The sequence below is a fragment of the Rutidosis leptorrhynchoides genome, chromosome 5 (genome assembly GCF_046630445.1).
Source record: "Rutidosis leptorrhynchoides isolate AG116_Rl617_1_P2 chromosome 5, CSIRO_AGI_Rlap_v1, whole genome shotgun sequence".
NCBI classification, from domain to species: Eukaryota; Viridiplantae; Streptophyta; class Magnoliopsida; order Asterales; family Asteraceae; genus Rutidosis; species Rutidosis leptorrhynchoides.
Genome location: NC_092337.1, coordinates 403,528,159 through 403,554,400, shown reverse-complemented (window position 1 = coordinate 403,554,400; position 26,242 = coordinate 403,528,159). Strand labels below are relative to the sequence as shown.

The following is a 26,242-nucleotide window of genomic DNA, read 5'->3' as shown; positions in this document are numbered from 1 at the left end:
ACTCGTTATGCGGGAAGACGGAATTCGATATTTTGCAAACCGTATTTGGGTACCAAAGTTGGGTGGATTAAGGAAGTTGATATTGAATGAGGCACATAAGACAAGATACTCGATACATCCTGGAGTTGGAAAGATGTATCAAGATCTTAAGAAGCATTATTGGTGGCCTAATTTAAAGACAGATGTTGCAACATATGTTGGGGAATGTTTAACTTGTTCCAAAGTCAAAGCAGAACACCAGAAGCCGTCAGGGTTACTTCAACAACCAGAAATCCCAGAATGGAAATGGGATGGTATTACCATGGATTTCATCACAAAGTTACCTAAGACTGCCTGGGGTTATGACACCATTTGGGTAATAGTTGATCGTCTCACCAAATCTGCACATTTCTTGCCTATAAAGGAAACGGATAGAATGGAGAAACTATTACGATTATACATAAAGGAAATTGTTTCAATGCATGGAATACCTATTTCCATTATATCCGATCGTGATAGTAGATTTACATCAAAGTTTTGGCAATCACTACAGGAGGCCCTGGGAACCCGTTTGGATATGAGCACCGCATACCATCCGCAAACTGACGGGCAGAGTGAAAGAACAATTCAGACTCTTGAAGACATGCTCAGGGCATGTGTGATCGATTTTGGAAATGGATGGGATAAATATCTACCATTAGCAGAATCCTCGTATAATAATAGTTATCATGCGAGCATTAAAGCTGCACCATTCGAAGCACTGTATGGAAGGAAGTGTAGATCCCCTATCTGTTGGAATGAAGTAGGAGATCGACAATTAACTGGTCCCGAGATCATCCATGAAACTACTGAGAAGATAGTGCAAATCAAGGAGAGATTGAAAACAGCCCGTAGTCGCCAAAAGAGCTACGCGGATGTCCGAAGGAAACCATTAGAGTTTCAGATTGGTGACATGGTTATGCTAAAGGTGTCACCTTGGAAAGGTGTAATATGTTTTGGAAAAAGGGGTAAACTGAACCCAAGGTATGTAGGCCCGGTCAAGATCATCGAACGCATCGGACCGGTAGCTTATCGACTCGAGTTACCACAACAACTCGCCGGAGTACATAATTCATTTCACGTCTCAAACCTCAAGAAATGTCTTGCAAAGGAAGATCTCACCATTCCTCTTGAAGAAATCCAAGTCGATGAGAAACTACAGTTCATAGAAGAACCAGTCGAAATCATGGACCGTGAAGTTAAACGGCTCAAGCAGAGCAACATACCAATCATTAAGGTTCATTGGAATGCTCGAAGAGGATCAGATGAAACAAAAGTACCCACATTTGTTTCCCGACAACGCAAAATAGGTACAACTTTAAAATTTCGGGACGAAATTTATTTAACGGGTAGGTACTGTAACGACCCGGATTTTTCCGATCGTTTTATACTTATGAGATTAATATTTACATAAAATAAACCTTACCAACATGATAAGCAATCCAAACTGTTGAGAATAATGTTTTTGAAAAGAGTTTCACACAACGTCTGACCGTCCAATTTGACCGATGATATCACGAACTATATAACAAACGATAATTATACGATTATGTATATATACATATCTATACATATTTAACATGATTTAAGGATGGTTTAACATTTCATTGTGAACTAACAACAATGAGTTATAAGTATACTTTGAGACCACTAACTTAAGTTTTCAAAACGATAACTATATGTAACGTTCTTTGACATATATACTTACGATTATGTGGAGTGCACACTTGTTTGAACTTATCTTGATTATGACGGGGGTTCGGGGGCATGATGTTACATGTGGGAACCAGCCATTTAACCTCATGTGTGACTTTTGTGCAAGAAAACAAACTAAATCTCCTATATATCCATCCCATAATCATGCTATTTTGCACACACACACACACATACAATTTCATTTCCAATTTTCTTTCAAGTTAATTCACTCCCTAATCTCTCTTCATTTACCTACTCAAGAACGTATCAATATAGTCATCCGATTTCAAGGAGATTACTTCCAGTCTTTCAATCCCACTCCACCACTCTTTTGATTCCAAGATTTTTCTTACCTTTTCCAGTAGCTTTGTCCAAGTAACTTGAGGTAGTAACCTTATTCATAACCTTATTCGATTCATATTTATATAGCTATCTTATTTTGTGTTGTAAAATTTTAACAACAAGAACATAGTTTGAGTGATTTCAAACTTGTTCACAAACTAAATAGATCCTTCTAATTTGATTTTTAAAAAACACTTCAAGACCTATAATATATCATATTATGACAAAATCGAATTAATCATATCTTGGCTAATTAACATAATATTTAATATATATTTACTTATGATTTGATTTTATATATTTCAGGACCACCCGTAAACAACACGAGAAGATTAATCATAAGACCTCATGATTGTACGCAACACGTCATTTGACAACACGGTACTTTATGTACGCAACACGTCATTTGACAACATGGTACCATGGGTCAAGATTAATTCTGATCAATACGAATACGATGGGGTCTTTATTTATTTTATTTAAGCAACTAATTGTGGACCACTAACATCGGACTGCTAACTATGGACTAAGAAAATATTAAAAGTATTAAAAGTATATATATATATATATATATATATATATATATATATATATATATATATATATATATATATATATATATATGTAACGATTACTTGAAAAGAAAATATGTTGATATATTATATATATGGTTAGGTTTGTGATATCAATCGGAGACCAAGTCGTGATAAATACCTTCAAGGCAAAAGTGAGTATATAGTCCCACTTTTAAACTCTAAATATTTCGGGATGAGAATACATGCATTTTATGATTTACGTTATGGACACAAGTGATTAAAAATATATATTCTACGTTGAGTTGTACCACTGGCATACTTCCCTGTAACTTGGTAACTATTATTTACATAAGGTATTGTAAACGCGAATCCTGTTGAAAGATCTATCGGGCCTGACAACCCCAACCGGACTGGACGACCAGTATTCAACGGTTGCACAGTACTTCGTTTCAGTGACTACACTTGGTACGGTGTAGTAAGATTTCATAATAAAGGGAATATGCGACGTTGATTAAATGTTAAGTATGGTTATCAAGTGCTCGACAACTTAGAATATTTTTATTAAAACGTTTATATATGAAATCTTGTGGTCTATATTTATAACGCTGCCGGCATTAAACCTATATCTCACCAACTTTATGTTGATGTTTTAAGCATGTTTATTCTCAGGTGATAACTAAAAGCTTCCGCTGTAACATGTTGAATTTAAGCAAGATCTTGAGTATGCATATTTGTGTCAAAAATAAAACTGCATATCGGAGGATTTGTAATGTAAAATATGTTGGAGGTCGTATTGTTATTATCACATGTAAAGTTTGTAAGTCTAAGATTATCGCTAAACGATAATCATTATTAAGTTGTTTAAACCTTGTATTTATAATAAAAGCTATGGTTTGTATTGTAAAAACGAATGCAGTTTTGAAAAATGTCGCATATAGAGGTCAATACCTCGCGATGAAATCATATGTTATTGTATTCGTCCTTATGGTTAAGGTCGGGTTATGACAACTAGAATCACTTCTTTATTCTTCACACTTTGTACATCAGTGATTTCTATACGACGGTATGAACAATGGTAGTAACATTGTGGTTTACAGTCCCACATGACTATGAAAATTTAGATCCTTTAGGAAATTGGATCTTTATGAAAACATTTGATCTTTTGAAAATTAAATCTAGCTTTTACCCTAGATAAGTTTTCTGGAATAACCCCTTCATTGGTGTTTGCGAAATTGTTTTTGTGGGTTTCAGATTTGAAAATTTTAGCTCAAAACTTGCATTTTTGTGTCACCCACTTGCTAACCTTGTATTAGGAAAGCAACACGTCCAGTATACTTGCTCCGTATATTACCTTTCGGTAAACTACCGTCCGGTTGTAAAGGAAAGCGTTGAATAAGCATCTGTTAAGGCAAACGTGTCGGATGCAATTACTATCCTTTGTAGGAGCAATATTAAAGATCACCCTATAGTTTTTCGGTCTGGCACAAGGTCCTGTCTTCGACCATGCTATGCAACCACCGATCTTACGGTTTACACCCGATTTGGTTCAGGTGACCTAATGAATTCCTGGTGAATTCCTAGGATTTTGCGTTTAATGGTAATGAACGCATTAAAAATGGGTTTTCAGAAAACAAATCGGTTTGTAATTTTGATCAAAATATTTTCTCGTTCAAGCTCGAGTTTAGATATCATCGAATTCCATGAGTTTGAATTCTCAATCTTTAAGGTCAATCCCAAGGATTGAGTAATATCAGTCTTAAAAGCTGATTTTTGATCTTTAAGGAGATTATCCTTTCTGGGGATCTGATTCATTAGTCTTATAAGCTAATTTGCACGGTGGCCCCCATTGTACGAGACAGATCCTCTCATGGTTGATAAGTCTGACCACTTAGAGACCCTGTTTGATGCTGAGGTCCGTGGATTTCCAGCTGATTTTCGAGAAAACTTTTCAAGGTTTTTCGTAGACTCTACAACTGGTCTGGACGATAACTTCCTGGCCTAAATCAAGAAGCGCTTGTCTTTTTCTCTCGGAAGACTTTACTTCCTTTTATATTACAATAAACTGGGTAAAACTGATAAATATCGTCCAAAACAAAAGTATTTTCAATTATTTGTACAAAAATATGTGATATATGTTCTAAATAACTTGGTAAATTTTTCCCACACTTGGCTTTTATTTTCCTTTCTTTGCCTTTTTATTTTCCTCTATTCTATTTTAAATGAATTTTAACATTTTGGGTTATTTCTCAATTTATGTCCTTTCCGAGGTAACAATAATTTCGGTGTTAACACCTAGTTTTATCGTTCATAAATATGTATAAACATGATTTTGAGTTCATTTAATTGAAAATTTTGAAATTTTTTTACTAGAAGTGGGTAGTCAGTATATAAGACTAGGGCTGTTCTTTATTATCAGAGAGCACTAGATTCTAATACAACTACTACGTTACTAGTATTTTTAATGGTAACCAAGTGTATAAGTTAAAATTTTAAAAATCCGAAAGAATTTAACCCCTTCCCACACTTAAGATCTTGCAATGCCCTCATTTGCAAGAAATCAGTAGCTATTTAAATTATTGAGGGTGAGTAGCGTAGAAAAATGATTAAATTTTACCAAAGTTTCCAAACATATTGGCGTTTGTTTGTTGAATGATAAATGGTGCACTTCATTTGTTCATTCCGTCTGTTGTTACATCACATTTGTTTTTTGTTTTGTTGTCAAAATTAGTAGCTTTTGCTGAACTTAATGCCAGTCTTTGAAAGTGCGCTGTTTTACCCTATGAGAAAGAATTCTCAGAGACCTGCTTTAGCCGACTCATAGGAGAGTCGTGTGATTTGGTTTTCCATAGCTACATAAGCGTAACCTCGATTCTTCAATATCTTTTCTTCTAAACATATAAACGGTTCTTTTCTGCATAGAGTAACAAATTCGGTATTTGAATATGTTTGATTGTTCGAACATTTACATTCGTGTGACCATTTTCCGCATTTATGACATCTTTCAAGGTGTGATGCTCTTCTTTTTGTTGCGAACTTTGATTTGCCTTTGCCAAAATGTATCTTATGATGATCTTTCCCGAGTTCTTTTCTTACTCCGTCCATTTTGCCTCTTATGAATGATACCAATTCACTCGGAAGGGTGTCATTATTACGTTTAGTAATCATAGCATGTAGCATTAGACCATGGTTTAGTTCAAAGGAATTCTTCATCTCGTAAAACCTAAAATAAATAAAAATTCAGAATGGAGGGAGAAGACTAGTTCTTTAGGTTCTGCTAGGGAAAGACCATTCGGATTCTATTCTCGGAAACTACACAAAAACAGAATATCTAACTCTAACAGAAATATATATTACCCTAAAAAGATTCGAACCTTCCCACACTTAGTTAGCTGTGGTGTCAAAATTGTGATTAACTTCATCTTCAACTTCCATCGGACTATCTATGTAATGTTTAACTCTGTGACCATTAACTTTAAATTCAATCCCATTTGAATTTATTAATTCTACTGTTCCGTACGGGAAAGTTCTTTTGACTATGAATGGTCCAGACCATCTTGATTTCAATTTTCCAGGAAATAGCTTGAATCGTGAATTGAAAAGAAGAACTCTGTCTCCTTCTTTAAATTCTTTTGAACTTCTGATTCTTTTATCATGCCATTTCTTTGTTCTTTCTTTATAGATTAATGAATTTTCGTATGCTTCATGTCTTAATTCTTCTAATTCGTTTAGTTGACTTAACCGTAGACGTCCGGCTTCATGCAAATCAAGATTACATGTCTTCAAAGCCCAAAATGCATTGTGTTCAATTTCTACTGGAAGATGACATGCTTTTCCGTAAACGAGTTTAAAATGTGTGGTTCCAATTGGAGTTTTGTAGGCTGTTCTAAAAGCCCAGAGTGCATCCTCCAATTTCATGGACCATTCCTTCGGATTTGATCCTACGGTTTTCTCTAGAATACGTTTTAAAGCTCGGTTGGTATTTTCAACTTGTCCACTTGTTTGTGGATGATAAGCGGTTGAAATTTTATGAGTTACTCCATATCTTTTGAGAACTCTCCCAAGTTGATTATTACAAAAATGAGTGCCCCGATCACTTATTAAAGCTTTTGGTGTTCCGAACCTAGCAAAAAGATGTTTTAAGAAGTTGACTACAACTCGTGCATCGTTAGTTGGGAGAGCTTGTGCTTCCGCCCATTTAGATACATAATCAATGGCAACGAGAATGTAGAGATTATTATGAGATTTTGGAAATGGACCCATAAAGTCAATACCCCAAACGTCAAATACTTCACATACTTGAATGATATTTTGTGGCATTTCATCACGTTGACTTATTTTTCCGGCCCTTTGACAAGCATCACAGGATTTGTAAAGAAGGTGTGCGTCTTTGAAAATTGTAGGCCAATAGAATCCAGCGTCATAGACTTTTCTTGCTGTGAGTTGAGGCCCATAATGCCCTCCTATTGGTCCTGTGTGACAATGGTTTAAGATTTGACTAGCTTCATCCCCGAATACACATCGGCGTATTATTCCATCGGGACAACTTTTAAACAAATGTGGATCTTCCCAGAAATAGTGTTTTATATCACTAAAGAATTTCTTTCGTTTTTGGTACGACAACCCTTTTTTCAAGGAATCCACATACTAAATAGTTTGCATAGTCTACAAACCATGGAATTTCATTATAATCTATCTTCAATAGATATTCATTAGGAAAGTTATCTTGTATGACCGATTCATTTAGAATTTCTAATTTAGGATTTTCAAGACTAGAAAGATGATCAGCGGCGAGATTCTCTGCTCCCTTTTTATCTCAGATTTCAATATCGAACTCTTGTAAGAGTAAGATCCAATGGATTAATCGTGTTTTGGCATCTTGTTTCGAAAATAGGTATCTAAGAGCAGAATGGTCGGTATAGACCACCGTTTTAGCTAGAACGAGATATGAACGAAATTTTTCAAAAGCAAAGACAATAGCAAGGTGTTCTTTTTCAGTAGTTATGTAATTCATTTGTGCTCCTTGTAATGTCTTACTAACGTAATAAATAGGTTGAAATCGTTTTTCAATCATTTGTCCTAAAACGGCTCCCATTGCAAAATCACTTGCATCACACATGAGTTCAAACGGTAGATTCCAATTTGGAGTTATCATGATCGGCGCATTAGTGAGTTTTTCTTTAAGAATATTAAAAGATTTGATGCATTCATCTGAAAAGATGAATGGAGCATCCTTTTCTAGGAGTTTATTCATAAGAGTGGCAATTTTAGAAAAATCTTTTATGAAACGTCTGTAAAAACCGGTGTGCCCTAGAAAACTCCTAACTCCTTTAACATTGGTAGGATGTGGAAGTTTAACAATTACATCTACTTTAGCTCTATCCACTTCAATTCCTTCTTTTGAAATTTTATGACCAAGAACGATACATTCTCTAACCATGAAATGACATTTCTCCCAATTAAGAACTAGATTTGATTGTTCGCATCTAATAAGCATTCTTTCAAGATTAACTAGACATGATTCAAATATATCACCGAAGACTGAAAAGTCATCCATGAATACTTCCATGCATTCTTCTATCATGTCATGAAAAATCGCCATCATGCACCTTTGAAAGGTTGCAGGGGCGTTGCAAAGTCCAAATGGCATGCGTTTGTAAGCTAAAGTACCATAAGGGCACGTGAATGTGGTTTTCTCTTGGTCCTCGGGTGCTATTGGAATTTGAAAGTATCCGGAAAAACCGTCAAGAAAACAATAGTAACTATTTCCGGCTAATCTTTCTAACATTTGATCAATGAAAGGTAAGAGAAAGTGATCTTTTCTGGTGGCGTCATTTAATTTTCTATAATCAATACAAACAAGCCATCCTGTTACAGTCCTAGTAAGAATAAGCTCATTTTTTTCATTTGTGATGACAGTCATGCCACCCTTCTTAGGTACACATTGAAATGGGCTTACCCATGGACTATCAGAGATTGGATAAATTAAACCTGCATCTAGCAGTTTAATAATTTCTTTCTTAACAACATCTTGCATATTAAGATTTAGTCTTCGTTGGCGTTGCACATACGTTTTATGACCTTCTTCCATAAGGATTTTATGTGTGCAATACGAAGGACTTATGCCTTTAATATCATGAATCTTCCATGCAATAGCTGGTTTATGAGCTTTTAGTACAGAAATGAGATGAGATTTTTCATTTTTCAGTAAGAGAAGACGATATTATTACAGGTAATTCAGATTCACCATGTAAATAAGCGTATTCCAAATGGTTTGGAAGTGGCTTTAACTCTAATGTCGGTGGTTCTTCTATTGATGATTTATATCGATATCTGTCTTCTTCTTTTAGCATTTGAATTTCTTCTGTTGTTGGTTCATATCCATTAGCCATAAGTGTAGCTAACATTTCAGCTTCATCAATTGGTTCAGTTCCTTCTCCTAAAGAACATTCTCCTGTTCCTTGTAATTTCGGAAATTCTTCTAACAGTTATGCATGTGAATCTATAGTTTGAATATAATAACATGTATCATCTACAGATTGTGGTTGTTGCATTGCTCTATCAACTGAAAAGGTAACACTCTCGTCCTCTATACTTAGGGTCAGTTTCTTACCAAACACGTCTATTATTGCTTTAGCCGTGTTTAAGAATGGTCTTCCTAATATGAGAGGAACTCGAGAATCTTCTTCCATGTCCAGAATAACAAAATCTACTGGAAATACTAAAGTACCAAATTTAACTAGCATGTTCTCCATTATCCCTCTAGGATATTTTACTGATCGATCGGCTAGTTGTATGCTTATTCTTGTTGGTTTCAATTCTCCGAGGTCTAGTTTAGCGTATAATGAATACGGCATTAAATTTATACTAGCACCTAAGTCTGCCAATGCTTCTATTGAACTAAGACTACCCAGAAAACATGAAATTATGAAACTTCCTGGATCTGATAATTTTTCTGGTATCTTATTCAACAGTAATGCAGAACAGTTTGCATTCATAGTAATAGCCGAGATTTCTTCCATTTTCTTTCTATTTGTGATTAGATCTTTCAGAAATTTAGCATATCTAGGCATTTCTGATATTACATCAATGAAAGGAAGATTGACATTTATCTGTTTAAACATATCCAAAAATTTGGATTGCTCGGCTTCAAGTCTTTCTTTTCTCATTTTACTCGGGTAAGGAATTGGTGGTTGGTTTGGTTTAACATAAGGTTTAGCCTTAACTGTGTTATCTTCATTAACCTTTTCAACTACCGGTTCTGTTTCCTTATCTTGCTCAGGTTGTGGTGCTTGTGGAGTAGGAATAGAGTCATCAGAAATTACAGGTATTTCAGGTGGTTTAAGTGTAATACCACTTCTTGTGGTAATGGATTTAGCTGTTTCATTCCGGGGGTTAGCATTTGTATCGCTAGGTAGACTTCCCGGTTTTCTTTCACCTATCAACCTTGCTAGGTTGCTTACTTCTTGTTCCAAATTTTGAATAGAAGCTTGTTGATTTCTAAATGCTTGAGCATTTTGTTCATTCGTTTGTTTCTGAGATGTGAAAAATTACGTTTGAGATTCAACTAGCTTCGACATCATGTCTTCTAGATTTGGCTTTTTATCATCGGTTTGTGGTGGTTTGTTTTGAAAAATAGGTCTTTGCTGATTGTAAGTATTATTGGATATTTGTTGATTGCTAGGACCTTGTTGGTTGTTGTATGGAACATTTTAGTTATAATTCTGGTTTTGATTGTAGATTTGTCTTGGCGGTTGATAATTATTCTGATAATTATTTCCAGGCCTTTGGTTCATATATGAAACATTCTCTCTTTGTTTCATTGTTTGTTCAATACTGAGACAATCTTTTGTTAAATGTGGTCCTCCACACTGCTCACAACTAATTCGTATTGAGTGAATATCTTTCGTCATCTTTTCCATTCGTCTCTCGACAGCATCTATCTTTGCCGAAATGGAATCAAAGTCATGGCTAGAAACGGTTCTAGCAGCTTTAGATGATCTAACAATATCTTTTTCTTGGTGCCACTCATGTGAGTGTGAAGCAGTGTTATCAATAATTTTGTAAGCTTCAGTTGCGGTTTTCTTCATAATGGAACCACCAGCTGCTATGTCGATGTCTTTTTGTGTAGTGATGTCGCATCCTTGGTAGAATATTTGTACTATTTGATAAGTGTCTAAACCATGTTGCGGACATCCTCTCAATAACTTTCCAAATCTTATCCATGCCTCATATAAAGTTTCATTTGGCTTTTGCGTGAACGTAACAATTTCTCCTTGAAGTCTCACGGCTTTAGATGCCGGAAAGAATTGTTTTAGAAAATTTTCAACTAAAACATCCCATGTATCAATCGCCCCTTCAGGTAACGATTTTAACCAATCTTTGGCTTCTTCCTTTAAAGTCCAGGGAAATAATATGAGATAGATCTGTTCATCCTCCACTTCTCGAATTTTAAATAGTGTACAAATCCTATTAAAGGTACGAAGATGTTCATTTGGATCTTCCTTCGGCGCACCACTAAATTGGCATTGATTAGTTACCATGTGTAGGATTTGTCCTTTGATTTCATAATCTGGCGTATTAATATCTGGTTGAGTAATTTCATGACCTTGGCCAGTGCGTTTAGCTCTCATTCGGTCTTCCATACTTAGAGGTTCCAGATTTTCCATGATTGAATTTGTTGAATCTGAATCACTAAGGGATTCTGACTTAATGGTTTTTTCCTCGACAATCTCTAGATGAGTGATTTGTGGTTCAGGAGGAAAGATTAGTGGTTCAGGATCTCTGAATTGTCCCTGAATATCCTCCGGATTCTCAATTGTGAGGTCGGGTTCAAAAAATGGATTATCGAAAATTTGAATTGGAGTACTTGGTCTACTGGATGACGATTCTAAAGAAAAATCAACGGCAACAATATTGGCTAGATGTCTTGATCGAGTTACAGGTGGTGAACGTATGAAAGGTGGTGAACGTTTTGCTCAGTGCATTCACTGAATATCCTATTAGTTATAAAAGATAAAAATTATATAAGTTATCAAATTAATAGACTTTTCTGATTTTGCCCACGTTTCGAATAGCCAATAGATGCAGCAAGTAGCCAGGACCCTTTAAATCGGAAGCCCACAACTCGCCACTAACAAATCCAACTATTACTACGAACCAGAAAATTTTGGATGTCTATCAATTTAACCGTTTAAAATAAATTTTCGTTGAAATTTAAAGAAATTTTAGAGAAGAAATAGAAAATTCTATGTCCTAAAAACTAGAGCGTCGAGAAATAAGAAAGAAAAAGATTGCGTCAAAAAATGTTGAAAAATAAAAGGTCGAAAAATAAAAATAAGAAAGAAAAACGTCGAAACTTAAAATTCTAAAAATTAAAAATTAAAACTTGCGTCTAAAGGTATTAAAGCTTAAAAGGAATTCTATATCCAAAACGGCAATAACTTAAAAAGTACTAAAATCTTAAAACGGCGTCGCAAAATTCTAAAGCACCTATATCTTAGTCTAAAGAAAAAGCACTTAAGGGATTTTACGGCAAAGCCTAAAAATATAAAAATAAACTATGGCTTTAACTAGACTATAACTTAAAACTAATTACGAACGATAAATATTATAAAAGTTACGATTTAAACGATTAAAAATATGCGAAAATATAAAAAAAAAAATAAACTTAAAGTTATAAAAATACAATTTTTATAAAAAAATATTATTTTTAAATTATTTATTGATAAAAGTATTAATTTTATAATTTAATAAAACTAGTTTAAGACTAAAAATACAAAATAATAAAACTAAAACTAATTAATAAATAAATAAAACCCTAATTAGGTTTTAATTAATAATAATAATTAATATTAAACCCTAAACCTATTCGCCAGTCAAAGGTTTCAAGGCTGTCAACTCAAATCATGCGATCGCATGGGTTGATAGTTAAAATCTCATGCGATCGCATGAGCCTCGGATCCGGTTCAAAAATTGGGCTGCTATAGTTCTCGGGCCCGATTGATTTTTATATTTTTTTTTCTGTTTTTAATATATATAAAATATAAATATAAATTATTAGTAAATAAAAAAAATTATTGCTTATTAGTTTTTATAACTTTTCACAATAAATAAAAAATATAAACTTTTTAATTTAACTAAACTTTAAAATATAGATATATTTTTCTTTTTCTTGTTTTTGTATTTTTGTATTTTTGTATTTTTTTTAAAAAAAATTTAAAACTTATATTTTATACAAAAACTTAATTAAAACTAAAAAAAATCTTTTTTTTATAGCGTTGTGCTTTCGGCGTTTAGGAGTCCCGGCAGCGGCGCCAAAAATACTTAATGTGCGTAGAGGTGTATACGAAATAGTTATATTTTTACTGCGAAATACTATTAAATACGATACAATTTTACACAAGTTATTTATTTATTTATAGAGTGGAAATACCTAAACCTTGCTACAACACTTATAGGCAGTGTACCTAATCGTACAGCAGTGTAGTTTTTAGTAAGTCCGGTTCGTTCCACAGGGATCTAGCCAAGTTTAACGCTATATTTAAAACTAAATTTGTATATAAATATATATATAAATATAAGTAGTATTATTATTATAAAAGGGGGATTTTACCGTTTAATGACCGGTTTGTCGATTTTAAAACTTTAGTCGCAGTTAAAACCTAATGTAAAATATTAAAAATAAAAATAACTTAATTTAAAGCGTAAAGTAAATGACAATAATTAAAGTGCGATAAATTAAAGTGCGATAAATAAAATGACAATAAATAAAATTGCGATAAAAAAGTACGATAATTAAAAGTGCAATTAAATAAAAAGACAGTAAATAAAAGTGCGATGAAATATGAAATAAAGGAATTATGCTTATTTAGACTTCCGTAATCATGATGTTTGACGTGTTGATGTTAATTTATTACCATGGGTTAATTGTCCTTTGTCCTGAATTATTCAATATGTCCATCTGATTTTTGTCTATAACAGTCCATCAGTCAAAAATATAAAGTGCGAGTGTCCTCGTCAAATTATCCTTATATCCGAAGTCAAATATTCTAACTAATTGGGGACTTAAACTATAACAAGGTTTTAATACTTTGTTAACAATTACGCCAAGTGTCCTTGTACATAATTCACCCCTGTTTTAATGAGTCTATTGACTATTAATCCATTCCCGTGTCTGGTTAAATGAACGATTATTAGTACTTATAAATATCCCGCCCATCGTGTCCGATCGAGTGTATATGGTTATTTATAATTACGTCCAATTGTAAATCTTTATATTAAATTAACGAACTATCATTCAATTAAACAAATATAAAGCCCATTAATAGCCCATAGTCTAATTTCCACAGGTGTCGTTCTTTTGTCCAAACCCCAATTATGGTACAAAGCCCAATTATCCCGTCTTTAATATTTTAGCCCAACATCACGATTACTTCAATTTAAATAAGCATAATAATAACTTAGCTACGAGACATTAATTTAAAAAGGTTGAACATAACTTACAATGATTAATAATAGCGTAGCGTTACACGGACAGAATTTTGACTTACACACTTACAACATTCGCTAACATACCCTTATTATTATTAATCTTAAATTAAAATTAAAATTAAAATTTATATATATATATATATATATATATATATATATATATATATATATATATATATATATATATATATATATATATATATATATATATATATATATATATATATATCGTAAGAGTAAGAGATAGATTAGAAAAAGGTGTAAAACATTCGACCAAAAACTGCAAAATTTATAGATGTGGCCAGCCTTTCACTGCCATGCGATCGCATGGAAATTTTGCCTTCTGGCCATGCGATCGCATGGCCTGCTTTTACAGCTCACAAAGATTCCAAAACGTGGGCTGCTGCATTTTTTAATATATATATATATATATATATATATATATATATATATATATATATATATATATATATATATATATATATATATATATATAATTTATATAATTATACATATTATATTATATTCTTGTACATAGTTGACTCATAATTTTAGGTCCGTTGCGTCACGCGTTGAGAGTTGACTCTGGTCCCGGTTCCGGATTTTCGAACGTCCTTTCGTACTATTTAATATCTTGTACTTTGCATTTTGCGGCTCGTACTCTTATAATTTTTAGACGTTTCTCATCAATAAATTGAACCACTTAGATTGTACTTTGTACTTTTGAGCCTTTTGGTCGTTTGCGTCTTCAATTCGTCGAATCTGTCTTTTGTCTTCACCTTTTATTATTTAAACGAATATCACTTGTAAATAGAACAATTGCATCTAAAAGCTTGTCTTTCTTGAGGGATAATGCTATGAAATATATGTTCGTTTTTAGCATTATCATACACCCCCTTTGAAACAAAAGTGATCTAGAAATATTTAACAAATGTCTGTGTTTTCTTTTCACCACACCATTCTGTTGTGGTGTATAAGTACAAGAAGTCTGATGTAAAATTCCAGTTTTTAAACAAAAGTTGGTTAAGTTATTATTAACAAACTCTGTGCCATTATCACTTCTTAAAACCTTAATCTGTTTTCCATATTGAGTTTTAAACATGTGCACAAAGCTAATTATATTCTCAGTAGCTTCACTTTTGTGACAAAGAAGATAAACCCAAACAGCCCTGATGTGACGCCCCGTAATAAATCAACATGTACGGACCATCGACAACAGGATCATTACAAGGTCAAACACTATATGCGTTTTCAAAACAAGTTTGCATTCGTGATAAAAGGTGACGTCATAACTAACGTCGAATGTTTTACATCAAAAGTATGCTTCTATGAATAAAAGCAAAGATAATAGTGCGTGACACTTAGGTCGTTACAAATCATTGTTTTGAAAGTATTAAAGTTTAAATGCAAGATAAAGTGTTTCATGCGGTGACATCTCTAGTAAAGTACAGCGGAAGTCTACGAGGCATGACTAGTACAACAGCGGAAGCAACCTTAAGCACCTAAGAAAAACATGCTCAAAAACGTCAACACAAAGGTTGGTGAGCTATAGTTTAAGTATAATAGTATGTAAGGTAGGCCACGAGATTTCAGTGCTACAAAGAGCGTTTCAAAACAGTATGTAAAGTAAATGTTCAACCGTGGGCACTTGGTAACTAACTTAATGTTTATAACCCCCTAAAAGTACACTTGACGAGTGCGTATGTTTACGAAGTATTAAACACTCGTTAAATGCTAGCGCTACTAGCCCGAGTGGGGATGTCAAACCCTATGGATCCATATCTAAGATTTGCGTTCACCGGTTCAAAGACCGATGACTAAACGTTACCGAGCTAAGGGGAAAGTTTATGCCGTTGTATAACCCACACATATATAAAGTTTAAGTACTCGTGCCTAGTATGTAAAATGTAAAATGCGCATGTATTCTCAGTTCCCAAAATAGTTAAAGTAAAAAGGGATGCTATAACTCACAGTGGTAAAGTAGTAGTAAAGTTGACTCGGGAAAAGTAAGCAAGTATGTAGGTCCAGAAAGTCCTCAACCTAAGTTAAAAGTTACTAAGTCAGTAAATCATCCCAATAGGTTTAAAAGTATGTAAATTAGGTCTTAAGGGTCATCATCATTCATCATTAAACAAAAAGTATAAAGTAAGTTTCATCTTAAAAAAGAGTTTAAAACAAAGGCTGACTTCGATCAGTCACCACGGCCTCTATACCTACTGAAATAAGGTGAGACCAGTGCCATGGCTCCGTATATAAGTCCTTTAGTTGCTGTAAAAATTCCAGAAGCAAACTCATCTTTTTTTGACCGTGACGACGGTTTAAGTGCGAGTAGGTCAGAATTTTCAGCACAACGTTAAAAGGACATAGTGACGTTCGGAGGGCCATAGATCCTAAACCGTAACTCGGATTAAGACGAGTCTTGAATGAAAAATTATCTACTCGAACAGAGCTAACTTAAAATCAACTTTAAAGTAGCCCAGGTATTCTGATCAGTTCCAGAAAATAGTAAACAGTGTGTTCCAGTGGGTTCTTGGTGCTTGACGTTCATCACGGTTCTCATCCTTGATGCATATAGCTTCAGGTGTACAACTCGTTGATGTGTTTACATCATCTTTACCAAGTTTTGACCATCATAACACAAGTGTAAGTCTAAGATGAGTAGAACAACTCAATTAAGTGTTGCAAGTAGTTTGATGAACCAAAGTTACATCAAGATCTTAGATCCGACATCATCAAGATCTTCTTCCTTTTCTTGTCTTCAAAACCGTAGCCTACACAAATTATTATCATCATTTACTTGTCTTTGATTATTTTTTACTTACTTATAGTTGTTTAATGTTGTTAAGAATCAAACTCTCTAGTTTGTTCTTCATATTATCTTGTTCATACAAGAACATACAAGAACATAAACTTTCTAGTTTATGTTCTACACTTAATGTTTTGAATGATTGAAGGTTCATGTGTTTATAATCATTACTTGTGTTCATGTTTGCAAACTTAAAGTTTACTTTCTTAAGGATCTAAGCTTTGGCTTGAATCTTTCCAAGTATGAACAACCATGAACATAATACTTGTAGATGTAATTTATTTCTTCATTTTGTACATGTATCAATTCGTGTTTTAGTTAAATGGTCAAGTATTACAAGTTAATCTTGATCTCATACTTTCTTGAACTAAAAGCTAACTTTGTAAGTTCAAGAACATGGAAGTATAACTATCTAGTTATAACTTCACATACATATGAAAGATCTAAGTTTCTATAGCTTATGGTCTACTTAGTTTGTCATAAACAAAAGCTTGAAAGCTTACATATACTTTACAAGATGAAAATCTAAGTTTTATAGCTTATGATTTCATTAAAGTAAAGATTCAAGTGTTATAACTTGGGATTTAACTTAGTAACTTTAGATCTAGACTTTTGGGTCTTGGATCTTCAAGATCTAACTAAGAACTATGTTCTACAACTTAAGATCTTGATTAGTTAGTTTACTTTCAAGTTTGTAGCAAAATATTACTTTTAGAGTTCATGTATATGTCGGATCTAGGATCTTGATGTAACTTTGGTTCATCAAACTACTTGCAACACTTAATTGAGTTGTTCTACTCATCTTAGACTTACACTTGTGTTATGATGGTCAAAACTTGGTAAAGATGATGTAAACACATCAACGAGTTGTACACCTGAAGCTATATGCATCAAGGATGAGAACCATGATGAACGTCAAGCACCAAGAACCCAACGGAACACACTGTTTACTATTTTCTGGAACTGATCAGAATACCTGGGCTACTGTAAAGTTGATTTTAAGTTAGCTCTATTCGAGTAGATAATTTTTCGTTCAAGACTCGTCTTAATCCGAGTTAGGGTTTAGGATCTATGGCCCTCCGAACGTCACTATGTCCTTTTAACGTTGTGCTGAAAATTCTGACCTACTCGCACTTAAACCGTCGTCACGGTCAAACAAAGATGAGTTTGCTTCTGGAATTTTTACAGAAACTAAAGGACTTATATACGGAGCCATGGCCACTGGTCTCACCTTATTTCAGTAGGTATAGAGGCCGTGGTGACTGATCGAAGTCAGCCTTTGTTTTAAACTCTTTTCTAAGATGAAACTTACTTTATACTTTTTGTTTAATGATGAATGATGATGACCCTTAAGACCTAATTTACATACTTTTAAACCTATTGGGATGATTTACTGACTTAGTAACTTTTGACTTAGGTTGAGGACTTTCTGGACCTACATACTTGCTTACTTTTCCCGAGTCAACTTTACTACTACTTTACCACTGTGAGTTATAGCATCCCTTTTTACTTTAACTATTTTGGGAACTGAGAATACATGCGCATTTTACATTTTACATACTAGGCACGAGTACTTAAACTTTATATATGTGTGGGTTATACAATGGCATAAACTTTCCCCTTAGCTCGGTAACGTTTAGTCATCGGTCTTTGAATCGGTGAACGCGAATCTTAGATATGGATCCATAGGGTTTGACATCCCCACTCGGGCTAGTAGCGCTAGCATTTAACGAGTGATTAATACTTCGTAAACATACGCACTCGTCAAGTGTACTTTCAGGGGGTTATAAACGTTAAGTTAGTTACCAAGTGCCCACGGTTGAACATTTACTTTACATACTGTTTTGAAACGCTCTTTGTAGCACTGAAATCTCGTGGCCTACCTTACATACTATTATACTTAAACTATAGCTCACCAACCTTTGTGTTGACGTTTTTGAGCATGTTTTTCTCAGGTGCTTAAGGTTGCTTCCGTTGTTGTACTAGTCATGCCTCGTAGACTTCCGCTGTGCTTTACTAGAGATGTCACCGCATGAAACACTTTATCTTGCATTTAAACTTTAATACTTTCAAAACAATGATTTGTAACGACCTAAGGGTCACGCACTATTATCTTTGCTTTTATTCATAGAAGCATACTTTTGATGTAAAACATTTGACGTTAGTTATGACGTCACCTTTTATCACGAATGCAAACTTGTTTTGAAAACGCATATAGTGTTTGACCTTGTAATGATCCTGTTGTCGATGGTCCGTACATGTTGATTTAGTACGGGGCGTCACATCAGGGTCATTACACCTGCTAAAGTCATCCACAATGGTAAGAAAATATCTATAACCATCTATACTGGTAACTTTATAAGGACCCCAGATGTCAAGATGAATAAGATGACCAATGTCATGAGAAACATGATCACTTAGAGAAAAAGGTTCTCTAGACTGTTTAGCCTTATGGCATATGTCACATGGCAAAATGCTGCCATCATCAAAATCTAAAGAACCTTTAAGAATTTGCAACACAGGATCAGCTGGGTGACCAAGTCTGCTATGCCAAATAAATTTAGACACATAGCATATACTGGTACTAGAACAACTAGTATTATTACCCAGATTTGAAGAATCATTCAGAACATACAGACCACCTTGCATACTTCCAGTCTCCAAGATCCTTCCCATCATGCCTTTGTGGGGCAAATCCTAAATGTAACACATATTTTCATCAAAGCTAACAAACTTTTTACTGTCTCTAACAAACTTATAAACAGACATGAGATTGACAAAGTATTCTGGTACAACCAGAACATCAAACAAAGTGACATTGGGTGTCACTTGACAGTCACCAACCTTAAGAATCTTTGCCATTGAACCATTTGGATGTTCAACAACAAGATTAAGATCAGAAATATCTACAATATTTGTCAAATATTTAGCATTGGTGATGTAATGTTGATTGGCACTAGAATCAATAATCCAACTTGGATTATCTTTGAAGATATTAGAACAAGTCATGTTAGACTTAAAATAACCAGTACCTGCCATGTTTGATTTAGGTTCACTGGTATTTTGCTTTGGATTCAAGAGAGATAAGAGAACAGCCATTTGTTCTTCAGAGAAAGGTTGAGAACCTTGAGCAGAACAATCAAAAGAAGTAGAAGCAGAATTGTTAGTGTAACTTTTATTAGTACTAGTCCAGGAGGAACTAGTAGGATTATTATTAGACTTATTATTAGCCATTTTGCCTCTAAAACTAGGAGGATATCCAACAACCTCATAACACCTATCAATTGTGTGACCAATTTTATTACATTTTGTGCACTTAAGATTAGGATTAGGTCCTCTTGTGAACCTGGTGTTATTGGAAGGGTTATAAGTTTGGTTTGACAAAGTTTTAGTGACAAAGGCAGAAGCCTGATTCCTTTTAATAGTATTACTTGAAGCATTTTTATGAGACTCTTCTCTTGACAGAGTAGCATAAGCAGTTTTAATAATAGGAAGAGGTTAAGTTGTTAATATTATGCTCCTTATTTGAGAATATGATTCATCCAGACCCATTAAAAATTGCATTAGCTTAATCATTTCCATATGTTCTTTAAATTCAGTAGTATTATCATGTATGTGAACCATAGCATCAAATTGTTTCCATAAAGAATTAAGTGTGTGATAATATCCAGACAAAGATGAGCCATTTTGAGTTAATGAATTAATCTTTTTATGCAAATTGAACACAACAGAACCATCAACCTTATCATAAGTCTCTTTCAATTCAGTCCAAACTTCAGAAGAAATAGTAGAATAAACTTGTCCAAGATATAATTCTTCTGAGATGGTACCCAGAATCCAAGAAAGAACCACTGAATTACATCTATCCCATTGATTCCCCAAAATAGCATTTGTTTTATCTTTTTTAACTTTTCCATTAACAAAACCCATTTTATTTTTAGTTTGCAAAGCTAGAGTCAAGGCACAAGACCACACTCTGTAATTTTCAGTGCCAGTTAACTTCAAAGTAATAATAGGTGTGCTACTAATATCAGATGGATGTAAATACAGTGGATCTCCAAAATCAAGTTTACTAATCAAAACATCATCACTAACAGTTCCAGCCATGAATAAAGAATATATGCAACAAACACAGATTAGCAATATAACAGATAGAGAAAGAAGAAACAGATATCACAATTAATATCAAATAGCAGATAACAGATACCACAAACAACTATCAAGAACAGATGCAGACAATAAGAACAGATAACATAAGAAATATCAAGAACAAATAATAAAGAACAATTAATAATGAAAAACACGAATAAAAGCGAGACTCCCCTTTGAAGATGATAATAACAGTTGATTGAGATGAAGATAAGCAGCGGATGATAGAATTATCACTTCTTCAAAGGACAATTAGTTGATGAAACCCTAATTTGAGACGATGCCCAAATTTTTAGATCCAAGAACCCTAGCACGATACAAACCCTAAATCACCAGAATCGAACGTGTTTGATGAAGTACACAATTGATTCAAGCATCAACCGCTCTGATACCATGTGAAAATATACAGATCAAGCACCACAATCAACCACAGCTTCCAATAATAATCAGATCCACAATTACACAAACAAAATTGTTCACAATCGATGAACAATAAATCGAAAGAATAGATGAAATACAAGATCAACTAGATCAATTTGATATTGAATCTAGGAATACAAAAAAAATTATGAGAGAAAACTTGAGAGAACTTCGAAATCAATCTTGATAGAATGTGTGTTATGATTCCAGAACTCTAAAATCAACCTTTTAACCTCCAGACCACATAAGTCGGCTACCAAATGTTTTGAGGGATATAATTTACATTTTAAACCCTCAACTTCTAAACTTGAACTCTTTAGCTAATCACTTTTAAAACAGCAACTGCAGTCCTTAACTTCAATAGATCTTTCAAAGCAAGTCCAAAAATAGACAGCAGCAATCTACTAAGCTAAACCTACACAAACCAGAATAAGTTAGATGATTGAAACAATCAAGATTCTATTTTACTTACCTGATTTAACAAGGTAGAAGGTTTTCCCTATTCGGGCTATTCGAGAGGCCGAGTAATATGACCCCGCACTTTGATGTACGCAACCCATCAAGATTACTCTCTGGTTGTTTCCAACTCATCCTTGACCACCATCAAATATTCACCCTATACGGGACTCCTCAAGTTTCTAGTATATATAAGATCACTCTCATCAATGACATACTTCCTCATCAGGACTGACAGCTACATTAGCGTCACATCAACACTTTCTCCCCACTTCCTCTCCAAGACAGAACACTAATATACATAACATTCTTCCTCACTATCACATGGACCCTCAAAATAAATTAAATATATCAATTTACAAGTATGGCAAAAAGTACAAACAATAAAACCAAATACTTCCGTCGTGAATTATGCTTTGGACGAAATGTTTTAGAGCGAGACCTCGAAGGCTAAGCCTAAGTGATAACTAGTGAAGGCTAGGTCGGTAAAAGCAATGCCCTCGAGGGCTAAAGTGAGCACGAACCCATTAAATAGACCAATATTAGTGGTCTAAGTAACCATATTTTCTGTTTTTGCATTTGTAAAACAAAATGTAAATGCTAGTTCTTATGTTAAATAATATACTCGAAACTATAGATTAAGTGGTTATTTTGAGGTGACATGAGGTTGTGAATTAGATAATATACTCGAAAGTACAGATTAAGCGGTTATCGGCTTAATTTTGAAGTGACATTACAACTATGAAGTTGTGAATCTTAAGGTGACATTACAACTATGAAGTTGTGAATCTTGTGGCAGTTGTTTGTGCACACTTTCTTTCTGATTAAATTGTGACCATTTGATATATGCTTACTTAATGATATACTAAGTAAGTAACAACTAGTGAAACATTAACGAGTTGATGTAGTGGACTAGACTTATCTTTTCATATGGTATATTGGGGTTTAGACTCCCACTCATTGCAAAATTTGTTTTGTTGTTATCCGTTCATTTCATGGGTCTCGAAGATTTGCGGACGTTTTACATTCGAGTCTCACCCGAGGGGGGTTTACCATACGTGATGTCCGTATAAATTCGTTGTGAGGGTTTCACTCTGAGGGGAAGTAAAATTGTAATGATTCTTTACATAGGAAATAATTGGGTGGGTAGACACCGTTAAAAAAAAAAAAAAGTAACAACTAATGGTCGAATTTAGGAATTGATTTTCACAGATTTAATAGCCTAATTTTTCAACAATTTGGGCTTGATATTTTTATAACAACACAAGTGTACATAAACGGAAATGCTAATACACATAAAACCAGAAGATTATAGCCAACCACTTGATATTTACAACTATTGCCAACTATTCATACCTAGAACGACACTAATAATGTTACATACCTTTAATAATCCCTTAAAATAACTTAATTAAACATTGTTTGGTAAATAACTTAATTAAACATTGTTTGGCATCTACAAGCACGTGCATGCACACATATACACAAGAGTTCAAGCTATATTTATTATCCAACTTCAATCTCAACCAAGTTTAAAACAACCTATCGTTTTTGGCACATAATTTTAACTGCATATGACAAACACGCGCAAAGAGCCAACAAATTTATTATTTATTTCAACCCATTTTCACTATTTTAATATAATTAATACTTATTTAACATTTACAGTAATTAATTATTATGAGTTTATGAGCATTTTTAACTGTGACTGTGCCATTATAGGCAGTTAGTGTACTTTTTGACCAAAAAGTGCAATCTGACTATAATATGATAATGCCAGTTTTTGACATTTTTAACCATTGTCTCAGTTTTCCTGTAGGGTCCACCAATTTTTGATTTAATTATTTTTTTACCTAAATAAAATAAAATACATTAAAGCTAATAATTTAAAATAATAAACTTATTTAAAATAATTGTTATATTAAAACATATTATTAAATTAAAATAATGTTGAGAAAAAAATGGACCAATATGTATTAGCCCAAAGCAAAATATAAATTAAATAATGGACTTCTTTTTAAAACCTAAAAAATATACTCAGTATGTCGTCGCTGCTTCTTCTTCTTCAAAGTTGAGCAGCCACCATTTTTATTTGAAGCAGGAGAAGCAAAAATTGCAAAAAAAATTACAACAAAATAAAGCAAGGGCAACAAGCATTAGCCAATCGTAGCATTCCACGTCTCCCCCACGCTCGTCTCCTTCTCCGTCAAGTTTTTGATTAATGCCCGATCAGCGTTTCTGGTAACGCTACGTTAGAGGTGTTAATGGCGTCAGATTTGTGCCACCTTGTCTGACATAATCGATCTGACGTTCTGTTAGACCATTTTTAACCCTGCCTGTGACGTCACAGGCAGATTGTCCACTTTTTGGCCAAAAAGTGCAATCTGCCTCTGACGTGGCAGTGTCACCCTCTGACACCAAAATAACCCTGACGCCCCTCCAGTGTCAAATAGGTCCCACCAGTTTTATTTTTTCTTTTTCTTTTTTATTTTATTATGCATACAAATTATATTACATATAATTAAAAAACATATAAAAATTAACCATTACATAAATTTTAACCATTACATAAAATTCAACCTTTACATAAATTATAGAGTTTGATGTGTTAAAAATGATAGGTTTTGATGGGTTTATATAGAAAAAAATATAAATAATTCAAATAAAAAAAAATAAAACAAAACAAAACAAAAATCATTTGAATGAAAGTGTTAAAATGAGAGAAAAAATTGAGTTTGATATGTTAAAAATGATAGGTTTTGATGGGTTATATATAAAAGAAAATAAATAATTTAAAGAAATAAAAAAAACAAAAACAAAAAAAATTTTTTTGAATGAAAGTGTTAAAATGAGAGAAAATATTGAGTTTGGTGGGTTAAAAATGATGGGTTTTGATGTGTTTATATAGAAAAGAATATAAATAATTTAAATAAAAAAACAAAAACAAAATTAAAATCATTAAAATACGTGGACCAATCAGAAACCCTGACGCCTTTTTTTTTTCCGTGAGAAAGTTGACTGACGCCCCTCCCGCGTCAGCCATAACGCCCCACTAGGGGCGTCAGGGGGCGTCACCCACTGCCAGCGCGTCTGACGGGACCCCTCTGACGTCGCGTTAAAAATGGTCTTATAACTGATCTTAAAGAAGAAGATAAAGGAAAAGAAACTAATAAAATAACCACCAATCAAACCCCTAAACTAACTAAAAGCAACCAAAATTAAAACATTTAATTTGACTCCTTAAAACTAGGAATGCCATTCGTGAGCTACGAGCACGAAATCCTTATATTCGCGATTCAACCATATAAATATTGTGCACAATTGTATGTTAATGTCTATTGTTTTAAACCATATTATAAAAATCCACACTTATTCAAAATCCACATTTGTTCAAAATCCACACTAGTTTTAAACCATATAAAAGTCATCGATTTTGAACCATAAGCACATAATATTCTATAAAGACAAACTGCAACAATTTTGGCCCGAGAAAGGTCGTGATTTTTAATTGGCGTGCAACTTTCAAAAGGCTTCCGGTTAGAATTGAGTTTGATAAAAGAGATTTGGATCATGATTCGGTAAGATGCCAACTGTACAACGAGGGATTAGAATTAGTAGAACATAGTTTGTGGGATTGTAAAAATGCAAAAGATGTATGCGAAAGGCTTTATAAGTGGTGGAATTGTGACAACCTTCATAATAATTCGTTGGAAGACATTTTTAAAAGGATTTTATGGGGGCAAAATCTTCGGAATCAAATATGGCAAGCGGTGAAATTCATTAGTAGCTATCTTATTTGGAACAATCGAAACTCGATGGTTTTCAAAAAGAAAAAATGGAATGGTCCAGTTGCGTTAAACGAGATTCAAGTGAGAAGCTTCGAATGAATTTCAAGACGTATTCGAAACACCAAGATTGATTGACATATTTGGCTTACTAGCCCAAGTACATATGGGAAGTTCTAGTTTTGCAGATATTTTTTGTTGCTGCTAACTCCGCAGCCTTCGTTTTCATTTTCTTATATATCCCCATTTGTGCTTTGGTTGTCTGCTTGGTCTAGTTTGGCCTCCCGTTTGTTTTTGTTTTGTTTCATGTACTCTTGTTCTCTTGTTGGTTTTGTTTAATAAAATTTTGCTTGTTTTTAGAAAAAAAAATATTTTATAAAGATGACAAGCACGCACAAAAAGCCAAACATTTTATTATATATTTCAACCTATTGTCAATAAATTCGAATAAGAATACTAGTAATTATTCTGATTTTATATATTGCATTTGTAAGATGCATTTATATCGTATCATGCAATAATAAATAGTGTGCATAATTGTATGT

The 26,242-nt window shown here is 33.6% G+C and overlaps 1 protein-coding gene across 1 annotated transcript in view; it reads right to left on the bottom strand.

The window, feature by feature from the left end:
• Positions 1–20,994, bottom strand: part of LOC139849895 (uncharacterized) — a 61,635-nt gene extending 40,641 nt beyond the window's left edge. The window contains exons 1-4 of the mRNA XM_071839510.1: positions 20,450–20,994; positions 19,629–20,344; positions 19,530–19,584; positions 19,161–19,429 (exon numbers count right to left, since the gene is read on the bottom strand). Of these exons, the coding sequence (XP_071695611.1) occupies positions 19,161–19,429; positions 19,530–19,584; positions 19,629–20,344; positions 20,450–20,994 (1,585 nt within the window). The remainder of the gene's footprint in view (positions 1–19,160; positions 19,430–19,529; positions 19,585–19,628; positions 20,345–20,449) is intronic.
• Positions 20,995–26,242: the final 5,248 nt, after the last annotated feature.